This window comes from Tupaia chinensis, unplaced genomic scaffold (assembly GCF_000334495.1).
Source record: "Tupaia chinensis unplaced genomic scaffold, TupChi_1.0 Scaffold000332_1, whole genome shotgun sequence".
Classification (NCBI taxonomy): Eukaryota; Metazoa; Chordata; class Mammalia; order Scandentia; family Tupaiidae; genus Tupaia; species Tupaia belangeri.
Window position 1 is genome coordinate 2,281,360 of NW_006159826.1, and position 15,857 is coordinate 2,297,216.

Below are 15,857 nucleotides of genomic sequence, written 5' to 3' on the forward strand. Positions count from 1 at the left end.
GGCGGGTGGGTGGGAAGAGAATAGGAAAGGCATCCCCGGTCGGGCGTGGTTGTGCTGCAACTCTTTTTCCTCCATTTTCCCATTCCATCAGGATCTTCGACATGCACAAACAGGTGCCCAGAGTACTTGCTGAGCTGCGGGGACTGGATTTGAACTGTGGTGAGTTGTATGGGACCCAGCTCCTGAGCACGGTGCATAACCACGATTATATGGGCCGGCCCTAAAGACTGATTCTGAGTGTCTCTCATTATATGGATTTTAGTGTTTGCTCAAGGTATTACATTATATATATTTATCAAACTTTTTGCACCCCATTGGTGGTGTTACTTTACCCATTTTCAAGTGGAATGTAGACACCTGGGGGCCGGCAGGTGGTGTGGTGGTTAGGACACTGGACTCCCACAGGGCCAGCTGCATTCCGAGTCCCAGACCTAGCGGCTTGCTTTCTCACGTTCCCTTTCTCTCTCTGTCTGTCTTTCAAATTAAAAAATAATAGCAATAAATAAGATGAAATAAATAATTTTTTAAGAGATTTTTGCCTTAGGGCATGTGCACTTCCCAGAGAGAGAGAGAGGCAGAGACGGTGAGAGGAAAAATGAGAAATCACTCACTGAGGGGGATGGCCACACTGCAATTCCTTCTCCTCCATTCTCCTCTTGGGATCTTGGGCACGCATGCACACCTGACATGATTTTGAAGCCACTGGGTCCGGGACTTGAGTCACAGCCAGCCAAGTGGTAGTCTCCTTACGTAACTGCTATGTCATCAGCTTGTCCCAAGACAAAGCGTTCTTGTAAATCTTTTCACATCCTTTCGCCTCCCTCTATCTTTGTCTTTATAAAATAACCTTAAATGTTTCCTTCATGTGCCTTCACAACCACAGCAGGCATTGCTATGATTTTTGCTCAAGCTACCTAACAAAATTCAGAAAACTCAAGAAAACCTTATCATATTTGGTGACAAATTTCTTAGTTTTCCTCCATCTGAGAATATCTTGACTTCCCTCCGTCCTGGAGAACATGCTTTCTGGATACAGGATTCTGGCCTGGTAGTTTTCTTTGAGCGCTTGAAAACCATAGTGCCTCTTCCCTTGGTCTCCACGGTTTCAGACAAGGAATCCGTTCATTCCAATGACCGTTCCTCTACCTGTAAAGCGTCATTTCTGTCTGCTTTTGAGATTTTGTCTTTAATTTTCACAAGTTTCACTGTATGTCTTGGCATGTATTCCTCTGGGTTGATCCCATGTGGAATTCGCCCAGCTTCCTGAATCTGTCGGATTATGTCTCTTGCCAAAATTAGGAAGTTTTCCAGCCATTACTTTTTCAAATGCGTTTGCAGTCCTGTCTGTAGAGTTCTGTCTCCTCTCCTTTAAGGACTCCAGTGAGATGAATGTTCCCTGGTTCCTCAGCTGTGGACACTCTGTCCAGTCCCCAGGCCTGTCCGTGCTCAGATTCCTACCCCGTCTGAGCTGGCTGGTTCTTTCCTTGTCCTCCCTGGCCTGCTGTGGAGGCCGACTGAGGCGAGCTTCTCACTTTGGTTACTGCAGTTTTTAGTTCTAAAATGCTCACCTGTTCTCTGTATCTTCTTCCTCTTACTGACATTGTATTTATTTGTTTCAGGTGGGCTCAGAGTTTCTCCCTGGAGAATCCCTCCTGTGCTATGTAACTGCGGCCAGGAATTGGAGCATCTGCCCCAGCTCAGTCTAGCCATCACTCGTCACCTTTCTTCATTCATCCGGAGGTCTCTCTTGTTCTTGGTACGATGCATACATTTAAAAAATTCTTTTAGATTTTTTTTTTTCATAGGACCCATGCACTCACTGGAGAGACACCGAGAAAAAACATGAGAAGTCATCCCCCAGGGAAGCTGGCCATGCCGCAGTCCCTTCTCCGTTCTCCTCTAGGGATTCTGGGCACACACGCCTGGTGTTCTTCAAGCCACTCAGTCTGAGACTCCAACTGTGCAGTCGGCCCTCTGCCATCCAGCACCTTAACCCGTGCCACCTGCTGGCCCAGTCGATTTCGGTAATGACAGCCTGGTCTCACTGGCCGTCCCGGGCCACCATGTCACTGTCGGGCAGGAGCAGAGCCTAGCACCTTGCTTAGCTCAGCTGCCACCCAGAGGGAACGTGCCCTGAAACTGACGGCACGGACAGGAGTCGGGGCCCGCGTCTCCACCGCCTCCATGGTGAGGTCATTGCTGGCTGGTGCAGTGACAGTCCCGTACCCCACATGGCCTTCTCTGACATCCTGAGGGGTGTGGGTGGAGGGCTGAGCCTCCTCCCAGCCTCGGCTGTGTGGAGGGGGACCGCTCCCCTGCGGCGTCCGGCTCAGCAGTGCAGTTTGTCTGTTTTCTGCCTGGCGAGGTGGCCCCTTTCCTGCTCCGCTGGCAGAGAGTGGGCTCCAGGTGGGGTGTCCCGTGTGCCCTGGCTGGCCTTGCCAGATTGCTGGCCTCTTGAGCTCGACCTGTGGGAAATATGGGGCAGGAACACCCAGGGAAGGCCCTGCCGCCAGCATGCTGCCATGCGTGCTCTGATGGAGGTGCAGTGTTGGCTTAGACGTCGCTGTACACGACAGTGGCACGGGAGTGTCAGAAAGGAGTCCCAAGTGGCCCTGCGATTCCCACGGTCAGGACTGCAGCAGGTCAAAGTGACTGAGGAGTTGGGCATGCTGGGGTGGTGACAGCAGAGGGCCCTGTACCTGCACGGAATCACCCCTGCGAGGCTGTGGGCATCGAGTCCTCGTGGAGGAACTAGCCAGCAGGCCAGCTGCAACGTGGTGACAGACTGTGACACCCGAGTGCCCCGGAGACAGAGTGAGCAGCAAAGTGCTTCTCGAGCCTTCACTCCTCAGACTAGCCCTGAGGCCACTGGCTAAGAGGGCCGATCGTACACTCAGGACTCTGATGCGTGCCCAAATCCTAACAGGATGGAGAAATGGAGGAGGGACTGAGCGTGGCCACGCCCCATGGGAGCTGCTCCCGCCTCCTCTCTCTGGCAAGTCCACGCATCCCCTGGCAAAATTAAAAAAAAGAAAAAGTCACTGCTCTATAAACGGCCCCAGCCATAGCCATAGACTGAACATTCTACCTTACCCGGGCCTGAAATTCCGCTCTTGTCCACCTCCAAACAGCATGGGGTACAGGGGGGTGAGCTCGCCGAGCCCTCGTACGTACAGGGCACCGATCCTGGGACCATAGAACTGCAAGGAGAAGCCACTTATCCAACAGGAAGGCACAAGGACCCACTGTGACGCTGTGCTGTGTGGGCAAGGACACAGAACACACTCCGGGACGCAGTCCCCGGGCTTCCTGTGCCCTTGGGGTGCTCGCCCATCACTGCTTTGAACAAGCCGGAGCCACAGAAGCCTTCGGGTGCAGGACAGAGCCCGGGCCTAATGGGCCTTCCCTCCCTGCACGCCATGGGGTAGCATTCGTCGAAGGAGAGGCGCTGGGATTAGAGGTGGCCAGACCTTTTCCTGTGTGTGATTCCATGTTTAGGGTGATATGACACAAAGTGCACAGCGGCCACAGCAACAGGCCAGCCCGGGAACTCCTCTGCATGCTGGCTAAGGACCAAGGACCGAGCTTCACGGCGGATGCTCGCCAGGGACCAGAGGGGTGAGCAAAGGCTCCAGAGGGCTTCGCCGCTAAGTCCTCCCCACGCTCCGCTCACAGTGAGAGCTGCTGAAACCAAACCTCCCCGCCGAGGAGCTGCATGTCAGTGTAAGCCTTCTGTCCTGGGGTCTGTGTGTGGGCTGACAGGTCCTTGCAGAGAGCACTGGCCACCCCGCTCACCCGCCTGCCTTGACTCTCCTGCAGGCCCCAGGCCCCAGCTCTGCCTGCCCAGCCCTCCCGTCGCTGCTATCCCCGACACGGTCCTCAGCAACTGCATCCTGGCCCCTTGTTCTCTCCCCTCTCCGCAGCATCTGAGGTGCTGTCACAGGGCCCCAGGGCCTTGCTTTAAGGGCACTTGGGCCCCTGGACTGGAAAGTGAGGGATTGCTGCAGGAGCCTTTGCGGCAGCCAGCACCTTCGCCCCGGGGGGGCAGCCCGAGACACACCTTATGCCCCACGATGGTGAGGAAGTCCACGCCCAGGTCGTCCACGTCCACGCGCCGCTTCCCCAGGGCCTGTGCCGCGTCTGTGTGCACCAGGATGCGAGGCAGCCCCGAAGCCGCCCGCTTCTGGTTCAGGGCTCGAACCCGCTGACTGATTTCAGGGACAGGCTGCAGTGGGGACACACGGTGGAGCAAGTCGTTTTCAGTTTGTGGAGGACTGAACGAGAGGACTAAGAGGCAGTTAATGAGGACAGACAAGAAGTTACAAAATTGAAGAATGGGGAAAAAGAAGGGGCCCGAGTCCAGAAACATGAAAACCCAGCCCGAAACTAAGCCACCTTCCTCCCCCAAGATATTTTTGTGAAAACAAAGAGGCCAATCACCATGACCACGCCCGTCTCGTTGTTGGCCAGCATGATGGTCACGAGGCATGTGGTCGGGCGCACGGCCGCCAGGACGTCCTCGACTTCTGCCCGCCCGTGCACCGGGGACACTGGGACGAAGGTGACTGCTGAGGTCAAACACAGTGCTGAGGTTAACCGCCAGACGGACTGTCCCGACGCCGCGTCTAGCTACGGCTCAGCAAAACTGCTTTCCAAGGACCAGCTGGTGGTTGAGGCTGCCGGGCCTCACACAGGCAACTATGCGGTTCGAGTCTCAGACCTGGTGACTCGAAGGGGCACATGGGCACATGTGCGTGCCCAATATCTCAAGAGGAGAAGAAGGGAGGAGAAGGGACTGAGGTTGGCCATCTCTCCCGGCTCTCTGGTGAGCACACATACCCTATGGCAAATTAAAAGGGAAAAGGGAGAGAAAAAATCAAGCAAGCTATTTTCCAGGTATAAAAGTAACATAGTGAAAGCTCAGAAAACTACAAATAAATAAATAAATAAAAGCCACCCACCATTACCATCACCCCGAAATAACCACGGCCGAGGGCTGCAGCCCCAGTCGGGGGGTTTCCTCCACGGAGCACACGCCTGCGAAGACCCCTCCACCTCTGACGGTCTCACAGCCATGGCCGCGCTCCCTCCCTCGGGCCTGCGCCGCCTTCGTGGAGCGGCTCAGGCCGGCGTTTCCAGCAAGAGTGCCGAGACGGCTGTGTGGCCACGAGCAGCGACCCAGCCTGGACCTGCGCCTCACACCACGCGTGAAGGTAACTCACAGTGCACCGGGACCGAGCCAAGTCAGACTACAGAACTTCTTTGTAATTGCTGGAGGGCATGTGCACTTGCCAGAGAGAGAGAGAGAGACAGAGAGACAGAGAGAGAGAGAGAGAGAGAGAGAGCTGGCCGCACAGCGAGGCATGTCATTTTCCATCCCGTCTGCTTCACTTCCCCTCTGTCAGGATTCAGGCCCCATGCCTGCACACGGGTCTCGTATTTATCAAGCCACTGAGGCTGGGACTCGAACCACGGTGGGCCGCGTGGGAGATGGCTCCCTTACGTACTAAGCTATGGGACCGTCCCAAACTATAACAATCTTACAAGGATAGACAGGAGTAAATGTTCATAACCTTGACCAGGACAAAGCCTAATTATATATGACAAAAGGAACCGAAAAAAAATTAATTGAATGACACACACACACGCAAAAACCAAACTTATCTTTTTTTCAGAGATTCCATAAAGGGAGAGACAAGAAGACACTAAGAATGGGAGAAAATATCTGCAAATCATATATCTCATAAAGAACTTGTCCAGCCTATATATTTTAAAAAGCCTTACAACTCAATTAAAAGCCAAGTGATTCCATTAAACTATGGGCAGGAATTTGAAAAAACATTCCTCCAAAGAAGAGATACACCAATGACCAATAAGTCCATAAAAACACACTTGGGGCCATTAGCCATTAGGGCAGCGCAAGTCAAACCACGAGTCACCACCTGTCGCCCACTAGGAGGCGCTAGTGAAAGCTGACAGTGGTGAGCGTGCGAGGGAACTGCAGCCCACACTCAGAGCGTAAATCGGTGCAGCTGTTGGGAGCAAGGTCAAGGTTGAACAGAGTTACCCAGAAGTCGTCAAAGACAGGGTTACCACGTGGCTGGCAGTCCTGCTCTTCGGGGTACGTGCCCCAGAGAACTGAAAACCAGCTCCCGCACAGCAGCCGTGGAGAGGCTCACAGCCCTACTCCTGACAGCGGGGTGGGAGTGACGCCCGTGCCCACCGGCTGAGGAGCGTGTGAGTGAGGCGTGCACACACCAACGCACCGCTGGTACTCATCCGTGGAAAGGAGCCTTAGAGAAGTACTTGGGTGCGCTGTGGGGGAGCCTTGCAGACATCCAGGAACGAAAGCAGTCAGCCACAGGAGTCTGCGATCTCACGTGATTCCATTCCGGGGACTCCAGGACAGGACGGTGACAGAGCTGAGTCACTGGCTGCCTGCAGCTGGAAAGGAGCGCTCACGGCTGGCTGGGGCACAGTTTTGCAGGGCGACGACACGCTCCGTAACTGACTGGTGACGGCTGTGGACCCCCACGCCTCAGAGGAGTGAAAACCATCTCATTAAAGCTGACTGGCAGAGACCTGCTGGGAGGCTGGAGGTGGAGGGAGTCCGAGGAAGCCTTCAGGAGGTCAAGGGTCTCCATGTTACACCAGCAAGTCGAGACACCCGGGCTCAAGTCAGTACCGAGAAATGAAGAGTATGTTGCCAGGGAACTTAGTACCGAAAATGCGAACGAGACGGTAACCACAAGGCAAACAGAGGGGTTGCCTCTGAGGACTGGGGGCAGGCAGGGGAGGAGCATTTCCCTTATTTTGTAAGTTTTTACCACAGGGCACATGTGCTCACCAGAGAGAGACAGAGATAAAGTGAGAAACCACCCCATGGGAGGATGACCACGCCACCATCCCTTCTTCTCTGTTCTCTTCTTGGTATTCTGGGCACAAAAGCACATATGCCTGCTGTGACTTTTCCAAGCCACCGGCTCCAGCACTTGAACCACGGTCTGTCATGTAGGAGCCAAGCGCCTTAACCACACCCCCTGCTGGTCCTGAACCATTGCCTTTTTTTTTTTTTTAAGAATTTATTTAATTTTATAAATAAATATATAAATTTTAAAATTTGACCAGAGAGGGACAGAGAGCAAGAGAGATGGAAAGTGAGAAAGTAAGCCACTAGGTCCAGGACTTGAACTGTGGCCAGCCAGCCACATGTGAGTCCAGCGCTCTTACCCACCATGCCACCTGCTGGTCTCTCTGAACCATTGCTTCTTACTTTACAACTTTTTGTAATGTTTTAACTACTTCCCTCACATACATGTCTATACTTCTGTAATCAAAAGGTTAAATGCAACAGTAACTACCAGTATACTGGTATGTTATACATAGTATACAACTTAGTATGTATACTAAGTTGCCTTGGTAAGATACAGGAAAAGATTCCAGGAATTAAAAGTAGCTACAAATATAAATAAGAAAGTTAGAGTTGACTTTTTCTTCTCACTGTTATTTGCTATAGGGCATGCAGTGGCCACAGACAGAGAACATGAGAAGTCGCCCCTTGGGGGATGGCCACGCTGCAGTCCCTTCTCCTCCAGCCTCCCCTTGCACACATGCACATGCGCCTGGCCTGATTTTCAAGCCACCAGGTCTGGGGCTCAACCTTGTTGTCAGCCAGGTGGGATCCAGGGCTTCACCTTCCATGCCACCTGCTGGCTCTGGGGCTTGACTTGTTTCTCTTTTCTTTTCTTTTTTAATAGTGCTAATAAATTTAATCTTGGAATCTAAATTCTTCATGGGAATATTTTCACTTATTGGCAAGAATTCAAGATAGACCATAAAGAGAAAACCATTTCGGGAACCAGCAGTTAGCGTAATGGCTATGTCGCTGGACTCCCATGTAGTCAACTGTGGTTCGCGTCCCGGACCCAGTGGCTTAAAACTCACACCGGGTGCATGTGCGTGCGTGCCCAAGATCCCGAGAGGAGAATGGAGGAGAAGGGATTGTGGCGTGACCATCCCCTCTGGGGGGTGATTTCTCGCTTTCTGTCTCTCTCTCTCTGCCTGGCAAGCACACGCGCCCTATAGCGAAAACCTCTCCAAAAAAAAAAAAAGAGAAAACCATTTCTAAGAGTCAGACAGGAGAACCGCTAAGAAGGGCTTCGTAGTCAGACCACAGTTCTGCTCTAACCCTTCGTCTGTTACTGTTTTGTTTTTGCTACAGTGTGCGCTCATGGTGGGGAGGGTAGGGAGAAATCGCCCCCCAAGGGGATGGCCCTCCATGTTCCCTTCTCCATTCTCCTCTTGGGATTCTGGGCACGCACATGCAGCAAAAAAAAGCCTGCCAGGTCCGAGACTCGAGCTGTGCTCAGCCGTACGAGAACTCAGTGCCTTAACCACCACACCGTGTGCCAGCCCCTCCTTAATCTTAAAGATTAAAATTACTTTCTTCTCACGCACCATCTGCGTCCAGGCAGGCTCCCGGAGAAGGTTACTGCTGAGAAAACTGCAGACGTCCTTGAAGGAGCGCATTAATTGACCTTAATTGGCTGTCTCTTGAGAGAGGGGCTCTTATGTTTTCACAAGTTAAAAGTTTGCCACCGAGAACGTCAACTCCTGGGACTTCCATCACAGAAGTAGGGAGGCCGCAGGGCTGTCTGACAGCGGGCCAGGGTCCGCGGCTGGCTCCACTCCTGCTGCTGTGGAGGCCGGTGCACCTGGCCCGCTTCCCGCGCTCACGCTGGGGCTCTGGCCGGGGTGAGACCCAGTACGGCAGGCGCTCACTACCTGAGCCTCACACTGCCATGCGTGTCAGGCAGCGGGGGCCAAGATTCAGTTACTACAACCCGTAACGCGAAGCATTGCTTACCAACGTGTACGGCGCTTCCAGGTCAAGTATTTATCATATACAAGAGTTTCAGATTTCACTCGGTAATACAATGACCAGTTCTACTCACCAATCAGCACTTTCCCCTAAGGTATAGGCTGGCACCTCTGCGACTCGTGTGGCAGCCTGGTGGCAGCCATGGCTCCCTAAGGCCAGCCGCTGGGACGCCCAGCAGCCAGGCGGGGCCACCATCCACCAGGTGCCAGAGTGACACATGGCACCCGACAAGAATTACATGTCAGGGCCAATGGGGACTTGAACCTCCAGCTGCACAGTGAATTCCGAAGCCATGGCCACTGTCCCCTCATCCCACAAGGGTCCCAGGCTGGCCAGGGCCAGGGCCACTGGCTGCACTCACCGGCTACTTGTTCCGATACCAGGTGCTCCAGCGGCAGCCGGATGGAGTCGTGCTCCACCGTGCAGGTGACCACGTGCGGCACGGCCCCCTCCATCAGGCTTGGGTGCCCAGCTGCGTTCCCCCTCGAGGCTTGGTCTTCTCGGAAGTGTTTCACCGCAGAATGAATGACTAAGTTATTTGACTGCAGAGACACAGCAGGAAGAGCATTTGCAAAAACCGTCCCCAGGGAAGAGTCAGAGCGACTGTCGGTCACTTGTTTTCATCTGTGGCTAACACTTAGAAAAAGAAAAAAGCCTCAAAAAATTCAACTTCTTGAAATGCCAAAGAAAAACCCGAGAGCTAAACTTGAGAATTAATTTCCAGTCAATTACGCCTGTTTTGTTGTCCAGCAACATTATAGATTCTGAAATTTTATAAATACGAGGCAAAGGGAATCCCGCCCCGGCCCCCTGCACTGGTGGGTGTAGGAGTCGCCGTTCCGGGGCACGTGGTGGAGCTGGGACGGCCCCCCACCCGGCGGCTCTCGCTCTTGGCACTGCTCGCAGCTGCCCTTATGCCGAGGGGGCCATACACGGGCCGCCCACTAGGTGTGGCTCTCCGTGTGCGACACCCCCGGGAGGGGCTACGCCTTCTGCATGCCCACAGGGGAGGCCTCCAACACACTGTGGGGGTCTGAAAAGGCCAGAGTGACGCACGGCGCCCACAACATGGACGGGACGAGGCACGCACATGCCACGTTGCCTGTGCAGGGACACCCCGGGGAGGGAGACGGGAGAGGACCGTGTACATGCTTGTCCGCCGACCCCGGGCTCCCGTGGAGAGGAAGTGGCCGGAGGAAGTGAGGGGTGCGGTGGAGGACATTTGGAAGGCACCTGTGTTCTTGTAGTTACACGCAGCAGGTAACTACGGAGGGGTGCAGCGACACGCGTGCAGTGAGTCCCTGAGCGTGTGAAGCCCCTCCAGGGCCCCCAGTGCCACCCTGATTCTCACAGGGATCATGTCCGTACTGTCAGGCACGTCTTCCTTCCCGGGAACAGAGGGACCTAGACCTCCTCTAGCTCAAGGCCACCTATTCATGGTGTGTGTCCCACGCAGGGCCTTGTCCCGCTGGGTGGCCACCTGTGGCACTGGGGTATGCACTGTGCTCAGGATACCCCAGGGGCCCCACTGTCCCGTGGCCACCCGGGAGGGCTGGGGGGCCGGTGTGGAGTCACGCCTGATCTGAGAGCCAGCAAGCCGAGTCAGGGAGGACGAGCCAGGGACAGCACTCCCGCGCTTCTCAGACAGGCGAGTGGTTCCTGATACCCAGGTCCTTCCTCGGAAAACACGGATGCCCAACACAGCGGCCTGGGCCAGAGGAGAGGGCTGCTGGCCCCGTGGCTGGAGAGGCCCTCTGACGATGGCCGTGTGAAGTGGCCCACACGACCCGGCAGGCACGTTTCTTCCAGGCTTGGCAGGTGGCTGCAGGGCGTGCTGTCCCGGTGGCCCTCAGAACATCGGGAACGCCCGTGTCCTCCCTGGGCCCTGACACTCCATGGCGCCTGCCCCAGGCTGAGATCAAGAGACCCCGTCAGGATTTGGAGCACCTCCGCTGGGGCTGGGGTGGCTCCTCCTGGGGAGCCCCTGGGGAGGCCGTCCTGGCTGGGGCTACAGCGTCAGGCCAACCCCCCTCGGCTGGGCCGCAGCAGCTCAGCTGGCAGGAACCGTCTCTTCTGACCCACTTCCACACAGATCTCGCTGGGCTCCTGCTGCTGTGCGGGGCAGGGGCTCCATGGTATGGTGCTATCACAGGGCTGTAGTGGGGTCCGTTCTAAGGCTGAAAGGAGCCAGGGTCCCTGCTCCCGGGGCTTCTGCAGCCGTCCTGGGTCTCTGTCTTCAAACCCAGGAAGCACCCCCAAGTGCAGCTGCCAGCCGGGATGCTCCCCCTCAGCAGCACCAGCCGATACCCACGTCCACCCCAGCACTCGCCAGGCCCAGCCCCGTCTAGCTGTGAGACCAGCCAAGGTGGCGCCCAGGGTGGGACTGGGGCCACCCCATTTCCGACACAGTTCCCGACCTGCGCCGTGGCCAGCACCACCCACAAGTGTCTTGGCTCCACCACCTTCCTGCAGGAATGTGGACACGCTGCCTGGCTGGTTCCTCCTCCCAGGACCATGTGGCCTCTCCCGGTGAGCCTGGCATTCTTGCTTCCTGCCCACTTTCCTCCCCGGGCACAGCCTTTCCACAATCGCCAGGAGCCCCTCCATGTTGGGGCCACGGCGTGGCACACTGCAAGGCTGGACCCACCATCTGGACCGCCTTTTTTGTGTTTTAATTGCTAGAAGGTGTGTGCGCTTGCCAGTGAGAGAACAAGAGGAAACACCCCGATGGGGCCTGGTCACGCGGCAGTCCCTGCTCTCCTTCTCCATCCCGTCAGAATCTGAGGCACACACATGTGTCCAGCATGTTTTTCAAGTCACTGGGGCTGGGATTCAAACCATAGTCAGCCATCAGGAGCTGGCTTCCAACGCACAGTGCTTAACCGCTGGGCCACAGGGCCAGCCCACACTTACCCTTGTCTTTTCTTCCTTGTTCTCTGGTGAGCCGGTTAGTTTTGTTTCTGCTGTGACAGAATTCATCAGTGTTTCCTTCATGGTCAATGCTGTCCATGTTTGATGTAAGAAATCTGATACTTGAATATCAGAGACACTAACTTACCACCTAACGGTGTCATAAAGTCCACTCTTCACAGCTGGCTTTGCTGAAGCGGACGTCAGTGACCCTCCACCACTGACACGACCACCCTGTCTGCCACTTGGTCTCCACCCCTGGCCACGGAGGATGAGCTGTGACCTGCCGTCCGGGCCATGGTGAGGAGTGAGGGGTAAAGGGTGCTGTTACGGTGGCTCCAGCTCAGCAGGTGGTCTTGGGCTGTCTTGAGCAGAGCGGGTCACACTCATCACATGACAGGGTCACACTTTTTTGGGGGGGAGGGGGAGTTTTTGTTGTTGTTGTTGTTTTTTGCTATGGGGTGTGTGCACTTGCCAGAGAGACAGAAAGCAAGAAATCACCCCCAGGGGGGATGGCCACGCCACAATCCCTTCTCCTCCATTCTCCTCTCGGGATCTTGGGCACGCACGCATCACTGGGGCTGGGATTCAAACCATAGTCAGCCATCAGGAGCTGGCTTCCAACGCACAGTGCTTAACCGCTGGGCCACAGGGCCAGCCCACACTTACCCTTGTCTTTTCTTCCTTGTTCTCTGGTGAGCCGGTTAGTTTTGTTTCTGCTGTGACAGAATTCATCAGTGTTTCCTTCATGGTCAATGCTGTCCATGTTTGATGTAAGAAATCTGATACTTGAATATCAGAGACACTAACTTACCACCTAACGGTGTCATAAAGTCCACTCTTCACAGCTGGCTTTGCTGAAGCGGACGTCAGTGACCCTCCACCACTGACACGACCACCCTGTCTGCCACTTGGTCTCCACCCCTGGCCACGGAGGATGAGCTGTGACCTGCCGTCCGGGCCATGGTGAGGAGTGAGGGGTAAAGGGTGCTGTTACGGTGGCTCCAGCTCAGCAGGTGGTCTTGGGCTGTCTTGAGCAGAGCGGGTCACACTCATCACATGACAGGGTCACACTTTTTTGGGGGGGAGGGGGAGTTTTTGTTGTTGTTGTTGTTTTTTGCTATGGGGTGTGTGCACTTGCCAGAGAGACAGAAAGCAAGAAATCACCCCCAGGGGGGATGGCCACGCCACAATCCCTTCTCCTCCATTCTCCTCTCGGGATCTTGGGCACGCACGCACACGCGCCTGGTGTGAGTTTAAGCCACCGGGTCCAGGACGTGAACCGCAGTTGACTACATGGGAGTCCAGTGACATAGCCATTACGCTAACTGCTGGTCCCCAGGGTCACACGTTGACGGCTCTGTTTTGGGTCTGCTTTCTGTCCCTGCCCTGAAACGACTCATCAGAGCTTTAGGACAGGCTTGACTTCGGAGCCAAGTCTCCTCCTTGGAATCTTCAGGAAGGATCAACTGCCCTTGGCCTTTTATTTCCATGAAAATTAGTCTGTGAGGCTCCCCCAGTGAAGTGTCAGAGGCTGCACTGAGGGCACAGCTCAATTTGGAAGTGACAGGTTTACAACACAGAGTCTGCTGTCTGCACGTAGCTGGGAACCCTGCGGAGGCTCCCATAATGCTCCTAACCCCCGTGGGGATGCCCTGTCCACGTGGCCTCCCTGGACCTCCTTCCCCAGTACTGGGCACATCCCGATGCTCTGGTCAACACCTACTTGTCGGGGTACAAGAGTCCATCTGGCTTTCATATCTTAAGACTTTGCTACATTTTCTTTCACTCTAACAATCCAGCTGCAGATTCTTCTGGGTTCCTGCTTGGTCAGGTCAGCATGGACGGCCGTCGTGGCTGCCCTCCCAGAAGGTGATGGGAAGGGTGGGTGTCACTGACTGAGCAGAGGCCGGTGACGCTGCCTCTGACCACCTTCCATCAGTTCAGAGATGAGTTCCTCTGGGATGATTCAGATCTGAGCTCTTAGTAAAGCTAACGACCTCGTAGGGATTCGAAGGGATGAAGCCAGGACAAAAGGACAGGGACACTGCACTGAAATAGCAAAGTGAAGCATGGCCTCCTCACGACACCGCACGGCACCACCACTGCCAGCAGCGCCCGGCCTTCACTCACAGGGTAACGGAGCTAACCGATCAGGCTAACAGGTAACTCCCAGGAGAGTCACTCTCTCTAAAACACAGAAAGCGCCGAGAGGGCGCCAGCTCCCCAAGGCACAGCAGCAGCGCAAGGCTGCCGAGCAAGAGGGCACCGGCTCCCCACGGAGGGCGCGGCTGCAGACCCGGAGGGTGCCAGCTCCCCACGGCGCAGCAGTGCATGGCTGCAGAGCGAGAGGCTTGTCACTTTACCTCGGTGCCCCCCGAGGTGAAGACCATGTCCTGGGGCTTCGCGCCTATCATCTTCGCAAGGTTCTCCCGAGCCGCATCGATGAGCTCCTTGGCCTTTCTACCTTGAGAGACCAAAAGGGAAAGTCACGAACATCGCCCGGCAGGGCCCCAGCCATGCGTCTGGGCGAGCAACCGCACGCAAGGGACCAAGGGCTCTGAGCGGGCGAGCCTGAGGCCAGACGCACCTGCGGCCCGGAACATGGCGCCACTGGGCCGTGGGGCAGCAGGAAGACATTCGCCAGCTGGTGGGAGCTACTGAGATGTACGGGACGTGACGAGAGCCGACACAAATACGGGGGCCGCCTGAACCCTCAGCTCCCCAGCATGGGGCTGGATTCTTCCCAGATGCTAGAGGTTGGGGAGCTGCGGCCCCCGGCTCGCTCCCCGCTCACCAAGATGAGAGTAAAAGATGAAGGAACGTGCCTAAGATCACGCTGTCAGACGGCAAAGACAGCTCCTGCCTCCTCAGCAGGTGCAGCGCCACGCCTGGCCCTGCGGCCACCTGCAAGCGCCAGGATGTCCCCTGCCTCCCACCCAGCTGCGACCCAGCTGCAGGCTGCGGGAAACACAGGAGCCAAGCTTCACACAGAGAGCAAGAGAGGCCCTGGGAGGGGGACTCGGAAAATTTCAGTGACCATTCTTAGTCCAGACCAGTGGTCCCCTAGCTTCTAAAACTAATCAGTGTTATTAATAAAAAGAATTTGAATAGGCACCACTAAATAGATATAATATTTCTATATTTACCATAAATATTTAGTATAAATTTATATATCCATATTTATATATTTACTATAAATATAAACTTACTGTATATATTTAAATAAAATTTCATAATATAAGCTTTCTTAAATACATATTTATAAATTTATATCTACTTGTATATTTATATACATATATTTAAATAAATATTTTTATACATAAAGGTCATAAAAATAGAAATGTAAAAAGATGAGCCAAAAAGGAACATGCAAAGTAGTTCTCACACACCTTAACGCTGCTGCATAGACTTTAAGTACTGAGGTCTGTGATGCTTAGGAAAACCTAGTCCTTTTAACTGGCGGTAGGTTAAAGTCCCGCAATCAAAGGCAGGAAGTGGGTGGAGGCCGCCTGGCGCATGCCCTCGGTCCCACGCGGACGTCCCGTAGACCCTGTCTGCAGCCTCACTCCATCCTACCTCCTCCTGGATCCTGGGGAAGCCCCTCTCTGAGCAGCCCTTGGGCCAGTTCCCAAGCAGCAGCCCTGCTTCCTTCCCGCCTCTGCCCAGGGCAGCCTCTGCCCAGCTGGGTGTGGAGGTTCCCGACTTTGCCCAGTGCACACGCACCTGCATGTCCGTGCTTCACGGGCTTTCTTCTTGTTAAAAAATGGGTTTCCTCACTTACATATAGCTCTACAAGAAATTCCCTTATTCCACTCACCAACAGGTCTAGAGACGTCTAAATAGGACCGGGGCCACCTCACTCACACGACCTACCCGTCAGGTCGCTAAGTTAAGAGACCAAGGTAGAAGTTCCAGGTGTTCAGAGGACGTGGAAGAACTGAACCGTCAGACACTGTGTGGAACCGAGAACGGTGAGAGCACCTGCAGCCAGCGGGCCAGCTCCTCGCAGAGTCAAAGATGCCCACCACGTGACGCAGCCTCTTGAGCACCTGCAGCCAGGCGG

At 54.9% G+C, this 15,857-nt stretch overlaps 1 protein-coding gene across 1 annotated transcript in view; it reads right to left on the reverse strand.

Moving 5' to 3' along the window:
* Positions 1-15,857, reverse strand: part of SCLY (selenocysteine lyase) — a gene marked incomplete at its 5' end in the record, with an annotated part of 33,026 nt that overhangs the window by 12,450 nt on the left and 4,719 nt on the right. The window contains 5 exon segments of the mRNA XM_014589112.2: positions 3,094-3,200; positions 4,061-4,225; positions 4,441-4,568; positions 9,243-9,423; positions 14,158-14,258. Of these exon segments, the coding sequence (XP_014444598.1) occupies positions 3,094-3,200; positions 4,061-4,225; positions 4,441-4,568; positions 9,243-9,423; positions 14,158-14,258 (682 nt within the window).